Source organism: Chlorella variabilis (genome assembly GCF_000147415.1).
Source record: "Chlorella variabilis unplaced genomic scaffold CHLNCscaffold_16, whole genome shotgun sequence".
In the NCBI taxonomy this organism is placed as follows: Eukaryota; Viridiplantae; Chlorophyta; class Trebouxiophyceae; order Chlorellales; family Chlorellaceae; genus Chlorella; species Chlorella variabilis.
The window spans coordinates 860,223-884,332 of NW_005435072.1; the positions used below are offsets into that span (position 1 = coordinate 860,223).

General features: G+C 66.8%; 3 protein-coding genes across 3 annotated transcripts; 2 read left to right on the forward strand and 1 right to left on the reverse strand.

Moving 5' to 3' along the window:
• Positions 1-3,228: 3,228 nt before the first annotated feature.
• On the forward strand, positions 3,229-10,989 carry CHLNCDRAFT_136500 (hypothetical protein; the record flags this gene model as incomplete). Its single annotated transcript, XM_005845729.1, has 20 exons — positions 3,229-3,235; positions 3,352-3,494; positions 3,745-3,822; positions 4,132-4,191; positions 4,341-4,480; positions 5,590-5,793; positions 6,013-6,162; positions 6,442-6,554; positions 6,778-6,836; positions 6,998-7,195; positions 7,363-7,477; positions 7,647-7,780; positions 7,990-8,093; positions 8,227-8,355; positions 8,995-9,244; positions 9,409-9,870; positions 10,056-10,282; positions 10,465-10,522; positions 10,645-10,799; positions 10,914-10,989. The coding sequence occupies 20 exons, from the start codon at positions 3,229-3,231 to the stop codon at positions 10,987-10,989; spliced, it is 2,862 nt and encodes a 953-aa protein (XP_005845791.1).
• Positions 10,990-11,208: 219 nt separating this feature from the next.
• CHLNCDRAFT_53624 (hypothetical protein) lies at positions 11,209-13,593 on the reverse strand (the record flags this gene model as incomplete). Its single annotated transcript, XM_005845843.1, has 10 exons — positions 11,209-11,325; positions 11,458-11,542; positions 11,666-11,757; positions 11,889-11,965; positions 12,162-12,432; positions 12,608-12,676; positions 12,754-13,097; positions 13,293-13,390; positions 13,476-13,501; positions 13,591-13,593. 10 exons carry the CDS (start codon positions 13,591-13,593, stop codon positions 11,209-11,211), a joined length of 1,182 nt encoding a protein of 393 aa, XP_005845905.1.
• Positions 13,594-14,300: 707 nt separating this feature from the next.
• On the forward strand, positions 14,301-23,899 carry CHLNCDRAFT_136502 (hypothetical protein; the record flags this gene model as incomplete). The annotated part of the gene is made up of 27 exons (XM_005845730.1): positions 14,301-14,306; positions 14,573-14,671; positions 15,049-15,390; positions 15,559-15,659; positions 15,751-16,028; positions 16,190-16,263; positions 16,442-16,591; positions 16,859-16,936; positions 17,086-17,191; positions 17,354-17,440; positions 17,649-17,775; positions 18,220-18,274; positions 18,410-18,648; positions 19,064-19,172; positions 19,387-19,567; positions 19,756-19,824; positions 20,020-20,601; positions 20,836-20,878; positions 21,029-21,124; positions 21,263-21,425; positions 21,605-21,694; positions 21,933-22,014; positions 22,182-22,489; positions 22,714-22,839; positions 23,023-23,098; positions 23,245-23,348; positions 23,546-23,899. The coding sequence occupies 27 exons, from the start codon at positions 14,301-14,303 to the stop codon at positions 23,897-23,899; spliced, it is 4,125 nt and encodes a 1,374-aa protein (XP_005845792.1).
• Positions 23,900-24,110: the final 211 nt, after the last annotated feature.

Below are 24,110 nucleotides of genomic sequence, written 5' to 3' on the forward strand. Positions count from 1 at the left end.
TATTGCTCATTGCTCATCGCACACTGCTCAACGCTCATTGCCCTATATCCCACCCAGCCGCAGGACTCTACTGCCGCCCGCGCCCCGCCCCATCTGGCCGCTTGCGCGCCCCATCCCCCCTCGATGGGGCCCGCCCACACCGGGGCCTCCCCCCTCCCGCCCACTGCTTTCTCAACGGCCCCGAGCCGGGGCTGCCCTCATTGCATACATAGTGCGCCTTTCCCTGCTTTTCTAGTGACCTAGCGTTCCGCACTGCCGTTTGGCCAGCCCATGCTCCCGTACCGTTGCGTTTCTCCCCAATGCGCCATGCCACTTTGCCAGTCATACACACGTTTCGATGCGTGCCCTGTCAGCTGCTTGCGTTGCATGTCGCCTTGCTCCACCCCTGTTTTATTGCTTTCTCTGCTTTCGCCCGGTTCCCGTCCCGTTTCGGCGGGGAGTCTATGTTGCAAGCTAGTTCTTGCTTTACCAGACTTTAAGCCCACACAAGCATGGGCGCTACCGGCGGCGCTGCCTGCTTCTTCCTGAGGCCCAAAGCGATCCCTATGCCGCCTCCAAGCAGCAGCAGGAGCAGCAGCAGGAGGAGCAGCAGCAGGCGCCGCCGCTTCTTCCTATGGCTCTCCACAGGCACGTCACCTTCACCCTCGGTCTGGCCCTGGGGCTGCTTCCCTTCTGCGTCAGCTGCTGCGCCATCTCCCGGGGTCTCCTCTCGACCTCCAGTGGTGTCTTGCTGTTCCCGCTCGGCTGTAGCTGCCACCGGCAGTGCTGCCGATGACTCCTCACGCGTGCGATCAAAGCTGCCGCTGATGCCTGAGGTGAAGCGAGGCTGAGTCTGCGTGTCAGCCGTGGGAGGCGGCGAGGCTGCATGGCAAGGCAGCAAGGGGCTTGCGACAGGGCAAAAGAGGCGCAGGTGCAGGACAGTACTGGAAACATAGACATAGACCTTAAGGTATCTTAATGTGTTTCTCTGTGCCAAACCACAGTGGCCCCGGCCCACCTTTGTTGCTGCGCAGGCGCAGGAAGGGACGCGAGAGGCCGGGGCGTGCATCTCCCGTTTCTGCGGCTGATGCGTCCCCTGCCAGCCCGCTTATGCCACCTGCCTCCTGCCCACCATCTGCGCTGCCACTGGTCCCAGCCTGCCCGCCTCCTGCTGCTGTGGAAGCGGCTATGGCGGCATCGCTGCCAGGTGGGCGGAGCAGGGGGGGGCTGACCGACCTGGCCGAGCCCCCGCCTGCCGGTCTGAAAGGCTTTTGCTCTGGCTTCTGCTGGAGCTGCTCCGCAGGCACACGGCCCGCCTTGTCTGCCGCGAAGCTGCTGCCTCCAGGCGGCCCTGTGTTGGCTGCTGGAGGGGGCACTCCCATGCCTGCCACTCCATCATGATGCGCTGGTGCCGCAGGCAGGCAGTGGGCAGCAGGCTGCTCTAGCGGCTGGTGCCTGTCATGCTGGGGTGGCTCTGGCAGCACCGACCGATGCCGCTGATGGCTGGTGTCGCCGCCACGCACAAGGCGAGGCTGCTCCTGGGCAGCTGCAAACACCTGGGCTACTGCTGCGCTGGCAGCAACGGCAGCTTCGTCGGCAGCCTTGGGCATGCCGGATGGTGACACGGATGCTCGCTGCGCCGTCTTGCTCTGCGGCTGCGGCTGCTGTTGGGGCTCATGCGGCGCTTGCTGCTGCTGCTGGAGCTGAGGCTGCTTGAACGTGGCCTCAGCTTTGGGCTTCGCCTTGGGCTTTGCCAATCGCACAGTGGTGGTGCTGCCATACAGGTTTGTGGCTGCCTTGGTGCTGCCCTTTGGGGGGCTGCTTGCTGCTGCTCGCGTTGATGGGCCGCTCTCGGAGGGATGCGCGCTGTGCTGTGCAGCTAGGGACGCACGCGAATCTCCCCTTGTGCTGCCGCGCGCACCGCCCGGCTCGCCAGGCCAGAGCGGCGCTCCAGCCTGCCACACTGAGCTATGGCTTGCGGCCACAGATTCACCTGCTCTGCTGCCTCGCTGGGATGAGCGGGAAGCGCCGAGGCCCGCCACACCTGCATGCAGCGCAGCGCCATAGGGACCGGAGGCGGCCGCTGTGTGCGAGGTACGATGCCCGGGCCTGACTGTGGCCGAAGGCTCCTCCCTGCAAGGGGCACAGGCGAGGCACGAGGGGCAAGCAGGAGCCCACGTTGGTGGGCGAAGGATAAGGCGGGCAAATCAGGCTGGTGACACTGGGCGGCTGACGGGCATCACTGGCAGCTAGTAGCAGTTGCCATGCACTCACGGCAGCAATGCGGACAGGGCGTCTTCTGCTGGCCCCGCTGCCGCCTGCTGCTGTGCTTCTGGTGATTGCCGCTGCGTGGGCGGCAACTGCTGCTGGCTGCTGCTGCGCGCTCCTGGCTGCTGCGGCTGCTGCCGCTGCAGCTGAGCGAGTTGGTCCAACACATCGCCCTCCTCCACTACCGCCTCCAGCTGAGCCTCGCCAGGGCCTGTGGACAAGAGCACGGCTTGGCAGGTTCTGTTGAAACCTGTGCTGGTGGCACCGGCGGAGTGTACCTGCCGCCAACGCGGCCGCCACCGCCCAGCAACTCGGCTCCTCTGGACTTCCCCAACACACTCACCAGTCAGCTGCTCTCTGGTCTGTTGCCCAGGGGCGGCCGCAGCCTCCAGGTCCAAGCTGGTGCCCCGAGGGTAAGGGGTGCTGAGCCCTGCCTGCTCCGGTGGCTCTGGCGGGGCTGATGCGTCGCCATTGCCCATGCCGCCGGCGTGGCCCTTGCTGCGTTTCCTGAAGCTTGCAGGGCTGGGTCTCCTGGCCGTGCCCACGAGTTCTGCACCTCCCCACCCACGTTCATGTGTTGTGTTTGGTGTGGCCACCCTGCCAGGATATGTGGAGTGCACATCCAGGGTGACCCTCCACAGGATTGTCTGAGTCAGGCGTTCCCGCTTTCCACCCAAACATTGAGGTCATCCCAGCCTCCCCTACACAGCCCTCTCCTTGCCTTCCTGCCTGGCTTCTGTTCTGCCTTGCATCCAGGCCTCTCTGCTGAGGGGCAGCGCTAAGCCACGAGGCAACCAGAGGAGCGGGTCCACCCAGAGTGAGTGAGCGTGCGCTGGCACCTGTTGGGAAAGGCCCAGGGCCACAGCTGCTTGGCTTGAAGGGACCTGGGCAGGGCGCAGGGCCCCCACACGCGTCCACACCCAGCCTTGGAAGCCCTCAAATGCCCTCCCCTGGCTGGGGCAGCACCTGGGAGGCAGCATCATGCGTGGTCATGAGCGTTGGCCGGGCCAGAGGCAGCCAGCGCCACAGGAGGGCAGATTCTGGACGATTCTCCCCCCAACCTTTGGCCAGACTGCTCCCTTCCTGCCCATACCCTTCCTGCAGAGATGGACACAAGCAGTGTAGATGTGGAGGGAGCTGGGGTGGCTGCGCCCGAGGCGGCTGTGGCTGCGCCCGAGGCGGCTGCTTCCCTGGCCGAGGTCGCGCCGCTGGCGGCGGGCAGCGACCCTCCCGCGCTTCTCCCCGAGGTGCGTGGCAGTTCAAATTAAGTGTTCGGCCGGCCAGGGGAGGGACCCAGCCACCGTCAGGAAGTGTTCCACCTCGGCAGCTGAAGCTTCGGTGCGCCTGCTGCAGTGCTGTCAGTGCTGTCAGTGCTGTTTTCCAACCGTTCCTGTGCCTGTCGCGCTGGGCCAAGTTGCTTGTCAGCCCTGCAATTCTGCTCGGGACTTCTCCAGCGCTGCGCTGGCTGCGTCTCGAACGCGCAACTGCTGCTTGCAGGAGGCGGAGGCGGTCGCCGAGCCACGTGATGAGCTGCCCGGTTACTTGGAAGATTTGACGGACCAGCAGCATCGGGAGGTGCGCGGGGGGCCAGCGATGAGTGGGTTGCAGTTGAAGTGCCTCCAGACTCCCTCTGTTACTGTCTTGCCCCAGCAGCTCCTACTCGGTGAAGGCAGCTGGAGGGTGGGACGCCTCAGCTGCAGGCAACATAGGTAGGGCTATGTTGACTGCAGCTGTTTGGCACTCATCCGAGTCCTTGGTGGACTCGACAGCGCAAACTGATCCACGCGAGTGGCTGCCGGCGAGGGTGCCGGCACGCTCTGGGACACGTGTCCGCCTTGAAGGTATACTGCACCCCCATTCCCTCGCCTACCACTATGTGTGCAGCTTCGCGACCGGCGCAATGAGGAGCGGTCCAAGGCGGGCCACACGGGGTTCACCCCTTCGGTGAGCGCTGCGCACGGTGGGGGTGCTGCCCTCCCCAACCTGCTGATTGCCTGCCTGCAGCGCCGCCCCGTTTCGCTGGACCCTCTCTTGCCCACCTGGCCGCTGATGCCGAGCTTGTGCCGCTGCTCCTTCCCTCGCTGTGCCTGCAGACAGAGGCGTCAGACGGGAGCTGGGGGGACGTGGAGTGGAGCCCCGACCAGCAGCAGCAGCCTGCCCAGTGCCGAACGCCGCAGCAGCAGCAAGTCCCTCCCCGGGCACGACGCGCAACCTGGAGGCAGAGCTGGACCAGGTGGGTGGGATCGCCTCTGGCATCAGCTTGCACGAGGCGCCGCAGCCTTTGTATGCACACCGTTGTCCGGGGCCTCGCAATGCGCAGACGTCGAGCAGGCAGGGGCGCCGCAGCTGCTGGTGGGCGCAGAGGCGCCGCCGCTGCCGGCGTTTGCAACAGATCGGCCGCCATCTTGGAGGAATGGCAAGAATCCATCGAGGCCGGCGCTGCTTAGCAATGCTGTGGAGCGGAATTGCAAGTGACGGCCGTGGAAGACGATGTGGGTGGTTCTGTGGTTGAAGGAGAGCTTGTTCTCTGGCTTGAGGGAAAGCGCTTGCGCAGTGCCGGCAGGAGTGCGTGATCCAGCCAACGCTGTGGCTGCAAATGCCTGTAATGAAAGGACTATCCTGTCCCTGATGTTCCTGGCGGGAATGCTCCAACAACAGCAATGCAGGAACTGATCACACCGGGGGTGCCCTGCTGCGCCCCTTTTGCCTCGTAGCGTGTTGTTGGTCCTGCTTCACAAACCTGCTCATCCAAGGAGCTGCGCCACACATCAATGCACATCGATGCTCATGCTCGTGTGCCAAGTGCTCAACGCTGATAGGTGCTCAAGCCACGTCGAGCGCTTTGAACGGCATGATGACATCATGCCAGCGGGGCGGAGGTATGCTCAGCAATGCGCCAAGGTATGAATCGTGGCACGAAAGCTGCTCCTCGGTTTACCTGGCATGTTTTGGCAGCCTTCCCTCCTGCGACTGGCGCATGCCACGCCCACACGTCTGCAGCCTCCTCGGCACCCTCTGCCCCTGATCCTGCTGCTGTCATGTTTGTGCTGCACTCACCAAGTTGGTGCATCGGGGTTGGACGCCGACAGGGTCGGGACTGCCTCCGGCAGGCGCCTCTCGACTGCAGTTCCCACCTCGGCGGACGTTATTGTCGTGGGCGCGGGCATGGCGGGCATCAAGGCAGCGAGGGATCTGGTTGCCGCGGGTGCCAGCGTGATCGTGTTGGAGGGCCGCGCCCGCGTTGGCGGCAGGCAAGCACCGCCACCTGCTGCCCCGCCCTTCGTCCGCTTTGCGCAAGCTTCCGCCACTAGCGTCATCCCTTCTTTCTTGCCTGGGCCGCAGAACACATACCGTGGAGCTTGCCGGCAAGGCAGGCAACATCAAGGTGGACCTCGGGGCAAGCTGGATCCACGGCCTGACCGGCAACCCGCTTGTGGCGCTGGCAGGGCAGGCGGGCGTGGCGTTGGCCAAGCAGCCAACAGATTATGAGAACAGCGTGCTGTATCTTCCCGACGGCAGGGAGGCAAGCGACGCGCAGTGGCTCAAGTGGGTGGCTGCCTGCCCGCAAACCACCCACATGTCTGGAAGGGCTGGGTGCAGCCCAGGCTTGCTCCAGTCGCCTGAGCCCCGCATCACCACCACCTCCAGCAAAGCATGCACCGCTGCTGCTGCGACACCGCCACGAAATCAGCCAGCGGCAGCAGGTTTGAGGCCTGGGCCTTGCATGCGGCCACCCCCGCGGTCTTCCCCTCCCCCGGCTCGCAGGTGGGAAGCAACCTTCAGCGAGTTTGAAGAGTATGTGTCGGAGCTGCAGGCCAGGGACGACCCCCTCGGCCGCGACCCAGGCCTGGGTGCCGCCGCCCGCCAGTTCATACAGGGCAAGCGGCTGACGGGGCTGGACCGCCAGGCCTTCCTGTGAGCCCTGCCCCGCCCTGCCGCGCGCTTGCCCGCCGCTGCTGCACGCGCGCTGGCTTTGCGCAGTTCAAAGTTTGGGCCGCCAGCTGGTGCCCTGGCCGCACGCCCGCCGCAGCCGCGCCATCGGCTGGAAGCCGCCTCCTGCCTGCTGGGGCGTGCGGTGTATCGCCTTACACATGCCTGCTCCCAACGCTCTCCAGGAGTGACTGGCCCCATTCCTGCCTAGCCATCCCAACCTGCCTGCTCTCCCATCCCGCCTGTCCCTGCCCTGCCACGCAGCTTCGAGGTCAACACGTTTGTGGAGCAGGAGTATGCCGCCTCTGTGGCCAACCTGTCTCTGTTCTTCAATTACGACTCCGGGCTGGGCGATGGCGACAAGCTTGTGACCGGAGGTGGGCACTGGGCGGCTGTGGCTGCTAACGTGTTGGATGCGAGGAGCAGCCGCCTGCTGGCACTCGCCTGGGGTAGGGTGTGTAGGGAGGCAGCGGGGGTGCGGCAGCTGCGATGCGCGATTGCAGCCAAACAGCCGCGCTGGCCGGGGCTGCCGGTCCTGCTGCTGCCCAGCCTGCCTACCTCCCCGTGTGTCATGCGCTGCATGGCGGCCCTGCCTGGCAGGCTACCAGAACCTGGTGAAGTGGCTGGCTAGGGGCATCGATGTGCGACTGGGACACAAGGTGGGCGCAGGAGCTCACCAGCCCGTGACGCGCGCCTGCCGCTCCCTGCGCCTGGCAGCAAGGCCCGAGGGCAAGCATTGCCAGCCCTGGGCTGCGGCTCTCCCCTCCCTCCTCGCCTGCGCATCACCACGCCTGCTGCTCCTGCTCTCGCGCCTGCACAGGTCATCGCCATCGACTCCTCCCGTCCGGACCGTATTGCGGTGGCGGTGGCTGGCAGGGGCACCTTCACCGCGCGGCGCGTGGTGGTGGCGGTGCCGCTGGGTGTGATGCAGGCGGGCAGCATCCGGTTCAAGCCGTCGGGCTTGCCGGCAGCCAACCGCAGGGCGCTGGGCATGCTGGGCAGCGGGATGCTTAACAAGGTGCGGCTGGTGGCGGCCCGAGGCACGCCTGTGGACACGCTCTGCTGCTGTGTTCCCCTGCTGCGGCACCAGCATGGGGGTGGGCGCCACAGCCCCTTGGCCCGGCGTGCCTGCCTGCTGCCGGCGCTCAACACCTGCTGCGCCGTGCTGCTGTTTGCTCCTTACAGGTGGTCCTGGTGTTTGACCGGGTGTTCTGGGATGCGGATGTGGAGGCCATCAATCGCATCGCTCCCGCCGGCAACGGCGCCTTCCAGGAAACGCTCAACCTGTTCCCCGTCACAGGTGAGAGGGTAGATAGGCAGGCAGGACGGAGGGAGGAGACAGGACGGAGGGAGGAGCGGGTTATGGGCCGGCTGCCTGCCTGCTCGCGTCCCCTGCCATGCCATCCTCTTTGCCCTGCCTCGCCCCAGTGCTCCGCGCCCTGTTCTCCCGCCCCTGCCACCAAGCGCAGGCCAGCCTGTGCTGGTGGCATTCAACGCCGCCAACTACGCGCGGCACCTGGAGAAGAAGAGCGCCAAGCAGGTGAAGGACGAGTTCCTGGCGGTACTGCGCAGCCTGTACGACGACGTCCCGGAGCCGCGCAGCGTGAGTGGTGCCCGGCATGGGCGGGCGGCCTCGCTGCCGCCCCTGGGGGTGGCAGACGCGCGCCTCCCGTATGAAGTCGGCCCGCGCCGCAACGCCAGGCCATGCCTGAGCTGGCATCCCGGACGGCGACACAGCATGCATGGCGCCCACCGCGCCTGCCACCCGCGCCTCCCGCGCACCCAAACCCAGACCCCCACGCTGCGCCGCAGTACAAGGTGACGGCCTGGGGCCGCGACGAGTTCTCCCTGGGCAGCTACTCGTATACCAAGGCGCCGGTGGCTGGCGAGGAGGGCTTCATCCGGGCGCACCGCGAGTGAGCCGCTGCCGCGGTGGCTGGCTTGCCCTGCGTCTGCAGCCCTGCATCGGACACCTTTGGGTGGGGACGGGCTGGGGTTTGGCTGACGTCTCCTGGGCTGGCTTGCCCTCCCCGCCGCCCTGCCCTGCAGCACCGCCAAGCCCATGGCTGGCAACCGCATCTTCTTTGCCGGGGAGCACACCAGCGTCAACGAGCCCGCCACAGTCCACGGCGCCTACTGGTCGGGCCAGCAAGCGGCGCGTGACGTGATTGCCAACGAGTGATGGTTAAGCCTACCATCTTTGCAGCATGTGCGAGTTTGCTTATTCTGTGGGAATTTTTACTGACACGAGCGCTGCAAATGGCGCCTGCCCATCGGCGGTGCATACCGTTTTTTCTGAACCCAGCTTACAACTGCGCCTGCCTTATTTAATGTACTACAAATGTTCCCACATTTCTTGTTTCCTCTATCGTTTGCATCTCTCGTGGGCGTGGCCTAAGGCATCCCTCGTGACCCTTGCCTAAGGCATGCTCATATGTATGCAGCTGTGTGTGGCGTGTGGCACCTTGTAATGAAGCCACTTGCGCAGATTGGCATTACAACTTCAAAGCTTGCCATCCAGTGCCAGGCGCCGCCCGCCCCCGCCCAGGTGGCGGCGGCTGGGCACCAGTCCCATTAACCTGGCAACCCATGGCAACGCAACATCTGGGCTAACATTTGATCTCTGCCGGCTCTGAGCATGCTGCGTTTGGCAACCAGCCAAAGAACCCCTCTGCGCGCTCGTCTTGCGGCTGCTGCCGTTGGCCTGGCAAACACCGCCACGGCGCCCCTGACCACTGCAGGCAGCGATAAGGGATGCCTGGATAGCTGCCGACGGTGGCTGGGCAGCGCCGCCGCCGCCGCCACTGATGCCGCCAGGCTGCCGCCGCTGGAGCCGTGGCCGCACGCTGGGGAGCCCATTTCCCGAGCTGCCACGCCGCCTTCCTCTTGGTATGCGCAGCCCGGGGTGCTAGAACGGGAAGAGAGTGCCGTCTTCCAGCGCAGCTGGCTGGCAGTGGCCCACGCCAACCGGGTGGCAGCACCGGGAGCCTACACCGCCGGCAGCCTGCTCAGCCTGGAGTGGCTGGCCTGCCGGGACGAGCAGGGCGGGCTGCATGCCTTCCACAACGTAAGAAGTCGGTGTTTGGGGGGTGGGTGGGGGGTGGGGTGCATGCATGCTACTCTGCTTGGTTTGTTGGCAACAAGCACTCTGTTACCACCATCGCTTCTGCATGAGCCCGCGGCCGTGAAGACCTTGCGCTGCCTTTGCCCACCACTATACGACCCCCGCAGGTGTGCCGCCACCACGCCGCCATTCTGGCTCAGGGGGCAGGCACAGCGAGCTGCTTCCAGTGCCCGTACCATGGCTGGACGTATGGGCTGGACGGCCGTCTGCAGCGGGCGACTCGATTAAAGGGAATAGAAGACTTCCGGGCTGCAGACCACGGCCTGGTGCCGCTGCAGGTCGAAGAGTGGGGCGGCTTTGTCTGGGTGCGGCAGCGGCATTTTTACGGCGGCAGCTCGCGGCCGGCAGCAGCCAGCGCCAGCAGCGGGGGAGGCAGCAAGGCGATCAGGCAGCAGGAGCAGCAGCAGCAGCAGCAGCAGGCGGGGCAGGAGGAAGGGGTGGCGGCATGGCTGGGCCCAGGAGGCAGTGCCGCGGCGCTGGCAGCGGGCATAGCAGACAGCCTTGTGCTTGTCGCCAGCAGGGAGTATGAAATCGCGTGCAACTGGAAGGTCTTCATCGACAACTACCTGGTAATTGCCTCTTGTTGTAGTGGGGGCGCATGAGCGCCAGGGCGGGGGGTGACCGGGGACGGCGGCAGAGCTGAGGCGGCAGGGCAGTCTGCTGCCTGGCCTGAGCTGGCAAGGCATGCCATGTCCGGCCCGTGGCCCCTGCCCTGACCCTCTCCCTCCTCAGCCCCGCCCCTCTGCCTCCGCAGGATGGCGGCTACCACGTGAGCGTGGCGCACCCTGAGCTGGCATCTGGCCTGGACCTGGCCACCTATCGCTCCACCCTCTGCGAGCGCCTCTCCATTCAGTCCTGCCAGCCCGCGGCGGCGGCAGCAGCAGCGGAAGCAGGGGAGGCGCATGCAGGCACATCGGGCGGCAGCGCCGGCGAGCAGGGCATGTGGCGGCGGCAGAGGATCGCGGGCGGCAGGCCGCCGGCGTATGTCTTCATCTATCCAAATTTGATGCTCAACAGGCAAGCTCAGCAGCTCAAGCTTGGTGCCAGGGAGAGCAGCAGGGGCTGAGCTGATCGGAACCTTTCTCGTTCCTAGCCTGGCCTGGCTGCGCGTCGGTGTTTTGATGCATGGCCCTCCACTGCCTCTGCCTGTCCTGCATATGCAGGTACGGCCCCTGGCTCGATGCCAATTACGTCGTGCCGCTGGCGGCCAACCGATGCAAGGTGCTGGCTGCCAGCTGCCTGGAAGGCGCTTCCCTAACCCGCACGCCGTGGTTGGCGCCTACGGCGTCGCATCATGCTGTGACAGGTGTCTCCTCCCCTCCTTTCCTCCTATCTTTCCTCAGGTCCTCTTTGACTACTTTCTTGACCCCAGCCTGGCGGGCGATGCCGGTTTCATCGAGGAGAGCCTGGCAGCCAGCCACCGCGTGCAGCTGGAGGATGTGGCGCTGTGCGAGTCGGTGCAGCGAGGCCTGGCCTCGGCAGCCTACGACACCGGCAGGTGGGGCGTGGGAGCTGCTTCCGGGCTTGGGCATGGCCAGACCCACAACCTCCTGCCCTCTTTGGTGAAAGGCTGCATCGTTCGTCAGTGTTTGCGGTTGGCTGGTGTGTGCAGGTATGCTCCGGGGGTGGAGGGGCCCATGTTCCACTTCCACCAGCTGCTTCACGCAGACCTGGCGGCGGAGTGCTGAGGCAACCAGCCAAGCTACAACCCTCTGCATCTGGTTGCACAGCTGTGCTGTGTGCTGCAGATGTCATGCACCCTGCTGCCTTCCTGTTCCTTTAACACCGTATGCCCATTGCGTGGTGAGTTTGCACTCGCACCAAAGGCAATCAAATGGCGACGCAGGGTCTCGCCGTAATGAAATTGCTGTAAGCACTGCGCAGCACCCAGGCGTTGACTGGCTAGGTCAGCAGCCGTAGCCAAACACGCGGCGGATTCGGTCGAAGACCTGCTGGCGCCACCCCGCCTCCGTCACCCCCACCACGTCGTGGTTGCCAAAGCGGTCGGCATCGGGGATGCCGGTCTGCACCAATGCACGGGCGCAAGGTGGCAGGGCAGTGAGCAGCGGCAGGTGTCAACAGCAGGGCTGGCAGCCCCACAGCCAGAGCTGCACCAGACATCTGAAACCCGGGCTGCTCAGGTCGCTGCACATCACCTGCTTCAGCGTGACGGTGGTATTCCCCTTGTCGGGCTCATCAAAGCACAGCTCCAGCCGGGAGAACACCCCATCCTCCCAGTTACTGCGCGGCAGGAGGCGACGCGCAGCGCAGTGGGCAACAGCAGCAAAAACAAGCAGCCGCCGACTGGCTGGTGGCCGCCATTTGGGCATCCGAGCCCAATTCCAAGAGCCTGGGGGCCCTCACCTGAAGCGCCAGTCTAGCAGGATGCGGCTGTTGGGCTGCACCTCCCGGTACACACCCTGCACGCTGCCCCCAAACATCGAGAAGCGGCCGCCCTGCACGGGCGGAAACCGAGCAGGGAGATTAGCGGGCAGGGGCAGCGCAGGGTTGGGCGACTGCTCTAGATGGCCTGTCTAGCAGCAGGGCAGGCAGGCACAGGCAGGGAGTGGACACATGGGCTGCTCACCGGCTGCGGCTGCGCCTCTGCGGGGCTCTGCGAGAAGGCCATCATGCGTGGCGCGACGGTGAAGCATTCAAACAGCTCTGTGATGGCCAGCACACGAGGGTGGGGGGGGAGACTTGATGGCAGAGGCGCATCAAGATTTCATGGGCACTGAGACACAGGCAGCAGAGCCATCTGGCGCTGGGCAGTGCACAATATGCAAGCTAAAACGCAAGAGTTGGGAGCGGGCGAGGCCACGTGGCCAGGGCGTGGCTGCTGCTAGCCTGCACGCCTCACCTGCCGCCCCTGCAAAGAATTTTTCTCGCAGCTCGATGCTGTGTCCGCTGCCCGCGGGCGTCTCCGTCGCATTCTCCTTCTCCGCCGCCGCCACCGGCTGCGTCGCTGCTGCCGCCGCCGGCGCTGAGCTGCCGTTGGCTTCCCCTGCCGCAGCGGCCACCGCGGCATCCACCGACTGTGCGGGAGCCGCCTTGGGCTGGGCCACGCCGCTGCGCATGGGGCCACCCGCCCGCAGCTCCTGGACAAATGTGGCCACTGCATCATAGATCACCTGCAGCGAAGCACACAGCACAGCACAGCATGAGCCGGCATGGCATGGCATGGCATGGGCAGCACAGGCCCCCACCACAGGCCTCGCTCGATTGGGCAGGCCGTGCCACAACCGCACAGGCCCTGCTGCCCCAGTCCACACAGTGTCTGCTCCCGCCCCCGGCCCGGGCTTGCACCTTCTTGCCGCTGCTCAGGATTGCCTCCTTGGCCTTCTGAGCAGCAGGGCCCTCGCTTGTGACGGCCACCTGCAAGGCCGGAGGAGCAACCCGCATGGCAGCCGCCTCGTCACTCAACTGCCACGAACACGGATGCAGGCTGGCACGTGGCTGCCGCGGCCTGGAAGGTCAGCAGCCACAGGGGGTGGGCCGCCACCGGCTGCTGCCCACGCCAGTGCCCCGCCGGCGCAGGAGCTGCTCCCGCAGCGCGCCTGCAGCTCTGGATCCTCGTCGTGGTTCTCTTCGGAGATGTAGGGCATGCGCAGCTCGCCAGCCACGGTGCCGCCGTCCTCGCCCACGCACTCCCAGCCCACCACCACCGCCAGCTCATAGGCGGCGATGATCTTGTTCTTGCGGTTGTTCACCACAGCCTCCCCCTCGCAGCTCTTCAGCCCCGTGCCGCGCACGGCCAGGCCGCTGCCGGGAGCCAGGTCGGCAGAGCCCAGCAGCTCTGCACGCGGTCGGGGCGGCGCAGGCAGGCAGGAGCAGCTGGCGACATTCAGGGGTGGGGGACGCTGCTGGATGCAAGCCAAGGTCTGGAGATGCGTCGATCCAGCCGTCACTTTCCGACCCAAGCAGCAGATGGTGAGCAGCAGCCAGCCCATCCAGACCAACCGGCCCTGTCTCTCCACCAGCGGTCGCTCACCCTGCAGCCGCTCCCGGCTCCAGGGCAGCGCATCTTTCTCCACCCAGTGCCAGGCATTCACGTTGCGGCCGGCCTCGCCCAAATCTGCCACCTGCCACCTGCACATGGCGGCGGGTTACGACAAAATAGTAAAATTGGAAGGGTGGCTGCCTGCCCGCGCCGCCACCCGCCGCCGCCGCCCACCTTGCATCGCCCTCTCCCCACTTTGCCTGCGTTAGTGGATCGCGCAGAAACCGGCAATCAGGGCGCGATGCGCAGCACAGCAGAGCGAGGCGGCTGCCCAAAACCAGCGACTCACCATGCCACTGTTCCTGCTGATTGAAGGGTTATACTGAGGCGTAGCACCACGTGCCGAGGCCGCAGGTGAAGAGGCAGCAGAAAACACGCTTGCGCTGACCAGACCAGCTTTCCAGAGCGTTCCGCCGCCAGCACAGCGGCGAGTGAGCAGCGTCATGGATGCAGAGCAGGGTTTCAATACCGTAGCACACAGGGGATCTGTATCCTGGCTCGGCATCGGCCATTCAGCATTGGCACTCCAAAGCTGACTGGGAACAACAGTGCGGACCTGCCGCCCCCGCTGTTGCCCGCCGTCCCTCGCAAGCGTTGCTGCCCCCAGTGATGCATTCCCAAATGGAGCACATGATAGGAAAGATGGCCCCATGTTGGATAGCAGGCTCACAGAGTAATGGATCCGATTGCCAGATAGGGCATCAGCTGCGGGAAGGCGGCTGGCCGATCGCCGCCGCCGTGCCACCGCCGTGGCCTTTCCTGCCATGTTGGCCGGCATTGAGGCGGCGCTCCATCCCACCCAGCCGTCTCCGAACGATCAGCCGGGGCGTTCGAGACTCGCGGCAACCTCTGATTGGCCCAGGATGCCCACTTGACAACCATGCGTGTGAAGTCGAGGCGCACGGTGGAAGCGGTGGGTGTCAGGGCGTGCCATCGCCCTACCCGGGCAGTGATCGTGGGCCCTAGGGTCCTGGGGGCGTGGCGGGTGCCAGGCCCGCCATGCTTGTGCTCTCGGCGGACCCTTCCCTGCCCGGGTCGCCGCTGGACCCACCTGCCCGTCCCGGCGACCATGCTGCGTGGCTGGGCGCATTCCAAGGCCGCGGCGGGCAGGGTTGGCCAACTCGATCAGATGGCGGCGGCCGCCGCGCTGCTGCCCAGTCGCTCCAGCTGGGAGCCATCTCGGCCATCATGTACAGGCGGCATGCCGGCAATGCTGCCTGCCTGCCGCGCTCACGACTGCTCCCCGTGCCCTGTCCCTCCCTTGCCTGCAGCCCGAGGCGGTGCGGGCGGCGGTGGAGGCCATTGTCTGCCAGCCGCTCGACCTCGTGGGCGAGGCGCTGCAGGGCTTTGCATGGGAGTTTGAATCCAAGGTGGGTGGCACCTTCCGGGAGGCCTTCCTGCGATCCATGCATGCTTCCGCCTCTGTTTCGGTCCACTCCCGCCGCCTGGCACCACACCGCTCGTGCGTTGCGTTGTCGCCTGCTGCCTGCGCCGAGCAGCTGGCTGTTGCGCTCGCTCGTGCTTGGCAGCCCAGGCGATGGCAGGGGCTTACTGCCGCGCCTGCTGCACAGCTCTGGCAGCAGCGCCACTTGTGTGCCCCCAGCCGCACACCCCCTCCCTCCCTGCCGCTTTTGCCCTTCCACCTCCCGCGCTCACATCCACGCCCGCAACTCGCCACACCACCTGACCAACACCGACGCATCACGCTGGCCCACGCCCGCTGACCACACGCCGCTCCCACCCGCAGGGAGACGTCCACCACTGGGTGCCTCTCCTGGACCACTTTGATGCCTACTTTGAGCGGCACGTCAAGGACAGGACGGACCTGCAGCTGCAGCTGGAGCACGAGGATGGCACACCCAGCCCCGCAGCTGAAGCGCCCAGCAGCGGCTCGGGCGGTCGCGGCCCCGCCGGCAGCGCAAGCAGCAGCGGCGCCGTGCCCGTCCAGCAGCAGCAGCAGCAGCAGCAGCAGCAGCAGGCGCGGCAGCCGGACCCGCCCTTTCCCAGCCCGGCGGTCCTGGAGATACTGCGGGTGACCACGCTCATCCTGGAGGGCTGTTCCAACAAGCATCTGTATAACTCATACGAGGTACGTGTGGGAGCAGTACAATCAGTACAGAAGCAGCACATGCAGTGCAGTTATGCAGCACATGTGCAGCTTGCCGCCTATCTGCTCGAGTGCTCAACAGGCTGTTGGTACTTCATGACAACCCTGCTGCGCCCCGCCTCCTCCCCCTGCTGCCGCCGCTGCCTGCAGTACCTGTCGCTCCTGCTGGCGGCGCCGGATGCCGCGGTCGTCCTCGCCACGCTGCAGACCCTAGCCGCATTTGTGCGCAAGTCGAGCAGCCCCGCCGCACGGTGCGCACCCTTGGCGTTTCTGCTGCCGGCTGGTTGTCTGGGTGGGGCGTCGCTGAGGGCGCTGCCTTGTGTGTGCCGCCGTGCGGTGCAGGTGGGGAGGCACCGAGGACCTGAATGCCCGCCTGATGGTGCTGGCGGGCAGCTGGGGCAGCGGCGAGGAGGTGCCTGACCTGCTGTCATGCGCCCGGGGCAGCGACTTGGCCAGCCCGCCCACCAACCTACACTTCCAGTTCTACGCGGCCGCCGCCGCCGCCGCCGCCGCCGCTGCCGAGGGCTCGGCCGCCGAGGGCGCAGCAGCGGCAGAGGGCGGCGGCGCCGGCGGGCTGCGCATCATTGATATTCCCGCGGTGGACCGCCTTCCGGAGAGCGGTGAGTTGGTAGCAGGCTGCCTGCCTGGCTGCTGGGCTGCCCAGCTACCCTGTGATGCCCTGCCACTGCCCAAGCTGCCGCGTTCACTCACCGCCACCACCTCTTCCATCACCACACACCACGCCCACATGCTCTACCACGCCGCACCTGCTCTGCCGCAGAGCACCAGATCCTGGAGCGGCTGGTGCGGGAGCACGGCGTGCCGCTGGACAAACGCTTTGCCTTGCTGCACAAGGTGGGTGGGTGGGTGCATGCATGGATGTGTAGCCTGTAGCTGTGCAGCCTGGACGCGATTGACCAGCTGCCTGGGTGAGCCGGAGTGACCAGATGCCTGGGTGAGCCCGCACCCCACACCTTGCACGCCACACAGCAAGCGCCAAGGATCGCCGCCCCGCACCGCACCCTCTCCGCAGATTCGCGTGGCGCGCGCCTTTGCGGCGGCCCCCCCCCGCCAGCTGCTGCTGCGCCTGCGCCTGCTGTCCTTCTACGTCGCCTTCCAGTCCAACCCCTCCCCCACTGACATCATGGCACTGTTCCAGGCAGCGCCCGAGTTTGTGCAGCAGGTGGGCGCCAGTCGCAGCTGCGGTGCTGGTGTCTAGCCCGCCGTTGTGGTGGTGTGTGTGTGGAAGCAGGCGTGCTGTAGTTGTGGAGGTGTGGCTAGGGAGGCGCAAGGGGTTGGCTGGGGGAGACGGAACTTGCTGTCGTGTGTGGAGGTTGCCGCCCGCCCCTGGGCTGCCTGGCGGCTTGTGGCCGGCGCCGGCCTGAACTTTGCCATGGCCTGTCCCGCTGTCCCTCCCACACCTCTGCCTCCGCCCGGCTCTCCTGCGCAGCTGGCGGCGCTGCTGCGGCACGAAGGCGAGGTGGCCGACGACATCCAGACGCTGGCGCTGCGCTCGCTGGCGGTACAGGTGGGCAGTACAGGCTGGCGGGGGCGGCGCCGGGATGGAGGGATGCTGCCGGAGAGGCTCTGCCTCCCCAAGCCCCACCTGCCTGCCCTCCTGACGTCCCGTGCTGATGCCCTGGTGTGCCTGCCTGCTCTCCTCCTGCTGCCGCGCAGCTGCTGGACCGCACGCGGCACGGCGCAGTGATCGCCGCCATTGCAGGCGGCGAGCAGAGCGGGCTGCTGGCGCTGATGCTGCACCGCGCCGTGGCCTCGCTGACGGGTGAGGGGCGTGGCAAGGGGTGCGCTGGCGGCAGTGCTTGGAAATGGTGGCAGGAGTGGGGCTGGCTACAGGGTTTGGGATGTGTAACTGGGGAGCCATCATGCTCACAGGCTGCATGCTATCAATGTGTGGTGGCCTTTCCCCGCCCGGCCTCGCCCGCAGGGAGCGAGGAGGTGCCTGTGCGGTACAGCCTCGGCTTCATCGAGGCCCTGCTGTCCATGGTGGGGGCCCTGGTCACCTCCACATCAGGTCTGGCAGTACGGGGGTGGCAGTACTGGGGTGGCGGGGTGACTCCTGCGGGGCGGGTGCTGGATGGCACACGGGCGTCGCATCACCCCACCTTGGCCCCACCGAGCACCTCCGCCGCCTCCCAACTGTTGGTGCCACTGCCGCTCATGAGCCTCCTCCATCTCGCTCCCTCCTCCCTCCCCTCCCTCCCGTCCCTCGCCCGCCGCAGGCACCGCCGCGCTGTCGGATGCAAGCCTGGTGCCGGCGCTGCTGCCGCTGCTGGAGCACCGGGAGCCGTCCCACCTGGCGCTGGTGGCCTCCACCGTGAGAATACTGGAGGCATTCATGGACTTCAGGTGAGGCTTGCTCTTCGTCGCTGGTGCATTGAGCTGCGCTGGGGGCTGGGTTGCTGGCTTGGTCTGGTTGCGTGGGATGTGCTGCCTTGTTTGTGGAGTGGCTGGGTGGGGTTGGCTGCGGGCAGGGTCTCGGGAGAGAAGAAGACAGCAGCAGGCGTTTGGCCTGGGCCCTGCGGCTTGTGTGCACTGAGAGGGAGGGAAAACAGCCCTCGTTGCAGTGGGCAGGCTGGCATGCTTGGCGGTCAGCTGTTGCATGGTTGGCTGCGCCACATGGCTCACAACCAGGCCTTGCGACTGCCGGCGACTCCAAGGTTGCCAGCCCCGCAGCAAGGTCATGCCAGCTGCAAATCATGCACTTCCTCCCGCTGCCCTGCCATCCACACCTCGCCGCTGACCCCGCCTCGCGCCTCCCCTTCTTTGCCCAATTCCCTGCCCCCCGTGCAGCCCCCCAAGCAGCGGTCTGTTCCGCGAGCTGGGCGGCCTACGCATCATGGTGCAGGTACCGTGCTGCCATTGTACTGATGTACTGTACTGCTGTACTGCCCTGCTGCGCATCCTCCCTGCCTGCCGTGCCTGGTTGCGCGCTACCCTGCTGTACACTTTTGCTGACGTGGCATCAATTCATGTACTGCAGCGGCTGCGGTACGAGGTGGACCAGCCGGCAGAGGCGAGCTCTACCGCTGGAGCACCTGCCTCGGCATCAGCCACCCCAACCGCCGCCAGCTTGGCCGCAAGCCCTGCAGCCGGTGCTGCCGCCGCTGGCAGCGGCGAGGCCATGCTTACAGAGGGCGGGCAGCAGGCGGCGCAGCAGCCTGCAGCCGCAGCCCAGCCGCCGCAGAAGACGGTGCCCTACAGCCGCCGCCTGCTGCTCAAGTCGCTGCTGCGGGCCATCGCCGTTGCCAGCTACGCGCCAGGTCAGCTTCGCTGAACTGGCAGGCTGCTCCTAGTCTCCCTCCTGGCCTGCTCCGGCACACGCTTCTTTACGTTTGTCCGATGCCGCCTCACACTGTTGCATTTTCCTCCTGCTGCAGGCAGCACACAACGTGCAGACGAGCGGGACGCAGCAGAGCTCTACGCCTGCCTCAAGATCATCTTTGAGCGCAGGCAAGCCCGCAGCAGCAGCATGCGTTCCGGCACGCCCAGCTGTGCCCCTGGCTCGACAAGCTTGCCATTGCTGAGAGGAGTCTTTGGCTTGAGCTGCTGGAACGCGCACCACGACTCGCCGCCTGCCTGCACACACACGCTGCTGTCAGCTTATCACGAGCCCGCCCGCCCGCGCCCGCTGCAGCAAGGAGTTTGGCGGCGGCCTGTTCTCTCTGGCTGCCAGCGTGGTGGCGGACCTGATCCACCACGACCCGCTGGTGTACCGCACGCTGGACGAGGCGGGGCTGCCGCAGGTGAGGCGCATGGCTGTGCGTGTGTGAGCGTGTGTGTGTGGGGTGTCTGTGTGGTGTGTAGGTGAACGCGTGGTGGTCTAGCTTGATGGCGGTGGCCGGGGCGGCTGGCTGAGAACCATGACTGGGCTGGCTCGGCTCTGTCCTTAACAATGAACTGATGATGGCTGTGAACATTGAACTCCTGCTCGCACCATCGCGTGCTCCTGCCTCACAGGCCTTCCTGGACAGCGTGGCAGGCGGAGTCATAGTGAGCATGGAGGCCGTGGCCGCCGTGCCCAACACCCTCATGGTCCTCTGCCTCAACTCGAGCGGCCTGCAGCGCGTGCGGCGCAGCAAGGCGCTGCGCTGCTTCGTGCCCATCTTCTCCAGCAAGCAGTACGTCAAGGCGCTGCAGGGTGAGCATATCCTTGAGCGGAAGGGCCGGTCGTTGAGCGGAAGGAGGGCGCCCCAAAGGGCGATGCAGCGGGGTGTTGTTCATGGTGGACATGCGCTTGCCTCAGAGGGCAGCCTGTGGATCCACATCCTCGTCCCACCCACCCCTGCCCCTGTGCCTCCTGCCTCCGCTGCTCCTCGTCCTCTGCAGGAGAGTCGGCCGTGGTGCTGGGCGCGGGGCTGGATGAGCTGCTGCGCCACGTGCCACAGCTGCGCCCAGGTGGGCTGCGCGGCGTGGGTGGCGGCGGGCTGGTGTTGGGCGGGAGCTGCTTTGTGTGCCCCGTGCCCGCGAATTGCGCTGCTGGGGCCGACGCAGCTGAGCTGGCAGGCGAGGGGAAGGGTCTGGCATGCTGTGCGCCCACCCACCTGCTCCGTTCAAGGACCCTTGCCATGCCCTTTCTGCCTGCACCTGCAGACGGCGTCGACGTCGTGATTCGCATCCTGCGCCGCCTGTGCATGCTGGGCGGGGAGCCCAACCCTCCTAAGCCGCCGCCGCGGCCGCCTGCGGAGGCCGCGCCAGCACAGCCGGCGGGCGAGGGCGCAGCAGCAGGCGCGGGCGCCGAGGCGCCCGCTGCCGCTGCAGCCGGCCAGGCGGCGGAAGGCGCCGCGGCGGGTGCGGCTGCGACCGAGGCGGAGGCCCCAGGCGCAGGTGCTGCCGGCGGTGGGGAGGCCATGGAAACCGACGGTGCTGCGCCGCCAGCTGAGGAGGCCATGGAGGTGGAGGCGCCAGCTCAGCAGCCGCCAGCTCAGCAGCCGCAGCAGGATGTGGCCATGGCCGCAGAAGCCGGTACGGAGCAGGCGCCGGCGGCCGCGGCCGCCGACGAGGCTGCCGCGCCCGCTGATGCCGCGGCGGCAGCGGCGCCTGCCGGCGAGCAGCAGGCACAGGCCGCAGAGGCCGAGGCTGAGCCTGAAGAGGAGGAGGAAGAGGAGGAGGAGGAGGTGGTACCAGAGGACCCGGAAGCTGAGGGGTACCTGGTGGAGTGTGTGACGTACACTGGTGGGTACCGCTGACCCCTCGCCCATCTGCTGTGTGTAGCCTGGGCGTTGCCAGCTGAAGCCGCCACTGTCTGACACTGCTCATGGTTGATGCCAGCAGCTGCATGTCACCAAAGTTGTTGCAGCCCCTGCCCATCGGGTGGCACAGGCTGCCACAATTGGCTGCTGGGCAGCTGAGGCGCACCGCGCGCTGGCCTGGCCAACCCGCATTGCCTTGCTCCCCGCCTGCCTGCAGCGCGTATGCTGGAGACCATGCTGACCAGCGCAGAGACAGCCAAGTGAGTGTCTGTGTGGGTCTTGGAGGTGGTGGTTGGTGGTGTATGCGTGTGTTCTGTGTATAGTTCAGGTTGTGGACAGGGCGCTGTGCCTGGGCTTGTGTTCTGCCACCTTCCGCCACATCCCTCCCGCCTGCCCCCCTCCCGCTGCAGGCTGTTTGTGGAGCGAGGCGGCGTGGAGCTGCTGCTCACACTGTACCGCCTGCCCCGCCTGCCCCCCACCTTTGGAAGCACCAACGCCAGTCACAGGTGCGCTTAGGCCGCGGCGCCTGCGCGGCTGCAGCTTGCAGCTTGCGTCCCCTGCTCCCTTGCTCGCCTTGTGTTGTGGTCGCCCTGCCTACCTGACCGCCTGCCTCCTCCTTCCGTCCCCTGCCTTTCTGCCTGCAGCCTGCTGGTCAGCTTCCGAGTCTTCACCTCCCAGCACGCCTCCGCCCAGCTGCCCCACATCTTTTCCCTGCTGCGCGGCGCCCTGCTGGCACAGCTGGATGCGGCGCTGGAGGCGGCGCGCGCGGTGGGCGGCGCCTGCGTGCCGCTGCTGCCCACGGAGCAGGTGAGGCGCGGGAGGGGTGTGGGGGGCGGCGCCCGCAGCAGGCATCTGAGCCAGCCCCTTTCGCCTGTGGAGCACCCCTGCCTTCTCCTTGCCATTGTGCCTGACGCAGGGTCTGCCACCAGCTGCCCGCACCCACCCAAACACCTCGCTGCGCCCCTGCCTCCTGCCTGCCCCCGCAGCGTGACGCCTACATCCGCCACGTCTCCTCCACAGAGGGCCTGGCCGCGCTGGCGGCGGCCGTCGTGCGCAATGCCTCCTCCGTCCTCAAGGTGTGCGGGTGTGGGGTGGGCCGGGTGGTTGTGTGGGCGTGTGGGTGTTTCTGCGTGGTGGGGTGTTGGGAGGAGGACGCCTGCCTTTCTGTCCACGCCCTGCCTGTGTGCCTTTCCTGCCTGGCACCACCCACCGTGCTCGCCTGCCGGCTGGACCGGCCTGCCGTGCCAACCACGGATGACCGTGCTGTCTCACCTGCTCCCTGCCTGTACCGCACTCTCTCCGCCTGTGCTGCAGGACATCAGCAATGGCGACATGAGCGTGATTCTGAAACTGGGGGAGCTGGAGCGCATGGTGCTGTGGCAGGCGGCGGTGGCAGGTGCATGGCTGGGTGGGCGGCAGTGGGAGGCGGATGCGTGGGGTAGGGAGATGGGGCGCAATTTCCAAGTGTGGCTGCCAGCCGAGCCGCTCAGGTTGATTGCTCCCCCTGTAGCATGCTTTGCTTTTACTGTGCTGCTGCTGCGCCTGCGCCTGCTGCTGCCACAGACGAGTGGAAGCTGGAGCATGAAGCCCGCAAGGCGGCAGAGGAGAAGGCGGCTGCCGCGGCCGAAGCGGCGGGCGCCAACGGCGGCGACCTGGAAATGTCAGACGCAGCCGGCACCAGCGCTGCTGCTGCAGTTCCCGCCGACGCAGCGGCTGGCTCTGGCGCGGGCCCTGCCTCCCCGGGGTTGGCTGCTGGGATGGGTGGCGCCGCGGCAGGTGGAAAGGACAAGGAGAAGAAGCGCAAGGGGCCGGAGGAGCTGTCGTGCGACATTCTTTTGCACTTTGCCCACACGGCGCGCGCCTTTGACCAGGTGGGCCGGCGATGACTGCTGCGCGGGTCGATTGAACGCCTCCCCGCGTTGCCCGCCGCCCCGGGCTGGTGTGGCCACCTGCTGAGACGTCTCCTGCCAAACCTCTCTCTCTCCCCACCTGAGTGCGCCTCTTCCCCCGCTCCATTACCACCACAGTACACACAGACCACCTGCAGCACCACCGCATTAACCACACACCCCTGCCACCCCTCCCATCCCCGCAGGCCGTCGCCAAGGCCATCCACGTCCCCGTGCGGCGCCGCGAGGAGGCGGCGGCGCAGCCCTCCATGGCCATGCGGGCGGCCGCCGTCAACCTGGCCGTGGTGCTGCGCCGCAACTTTGAGTTCCAGGTGTGGGTGGGGAGGGTGCATGGGTGTGTGGGGTTGGGAGGGGTGGGGTGGTTCTGGTGTGGTGTGCGTCGCGTGTGTCGGGCCCTGCTCACAGGTTCATGCTGCCTGGCTGTGGTATGGCCTGCATCAGGGTTGCAACCAACCAACCAACCATGATGTTGTTCCTTCGCCCGCCGCCTGCAGGGCATGGGCGAGCCCGGCGATAAGGGCAAGGCGCCGGCGGGCGAGGAGGCGCCCAGCCCCTTTGCCACTCCCCAGGGTGAGTGCCGGCCAGCAGCCTGCCGCACGCTGCCACCAACCCCGGCACCTCGTGTGCTGCACCGTGCCTGCGCATCAGCGCTTCCACCAGTCCACTCCCGCCCCAGTGCCTCTCCTCTGCCTGCGCCCACACCCTCGCCTGCGCAGCGCGCCGCGTGCGCTACCTGTCCCGCGTCCTGGATGCCTCCTTCAACGTGCTGTTTGACGGGCGGCGGCGCACCGCCCACACGCTGGTCTACAATTTTTTCATGGTGAGGGCGGCGTGTGCTGGTGGGAGGTGATGGGGCAGGCAGGTGGCGGAGCTTCAGCTGGTGGGAGAGCTAGCCGATGGAGAGAGGGCTGCCCGACGGACGGAGCCTTGCCCTGGCTTGCCCTCCACCCTGCCCCTGATTTTGCTTCCCCGCCTGTGCCTCGCCTGCCTCCCTGCGCGCCTCCCCACACCCCGCAGGCCACCGGCGGCATGCGCTCCTTCCTGCAGCAGTTTGGCGGCTGCCTGGAGCTGCTGCGCCAGCTGCCGCCTGAGCCAGCGGCTTCGACTGCCGGCGCAGCGGGCCGGGAGTCCTCGTCCCAGCAGCAGCAGCAGCAGGATATAGAGATGGCAGAGCCGTTCCAGGCGGCAGCAGCAGCAGCCGCGGCCGGCGAGGCAGGCGGAGGCGCGGGCGGTACTGGCGGCACGCCAGCTGTCACCGACCCCGCCAAAGCGTACCGCCAGAGCGTGGAGGCCACAGTGGGGACCTTCCTGGTGCTGATGACCAACATGAGGCAAGCCAAGGGCTGGGGTGTAAGGGCAGGGCTGGGCTAGGGATGGTGATGTGTCTCGCCATGTGTGTCGCCATGTGGTGGTGGGGTGGGAGGAGCTCAGACAGCTGGCCAGCCTTGTCGTGTCTGCCAGCTCGAGCCATGCCGTGCAACTTCTTGTTGTGCCTGGTGCGGCCGCCACTGAGCTTTGTCGTCTCATCCGTCCTGCTGCCCCTCTCCCTGCCCCTGCAGCCATGCCCCCATGGTGATCAACA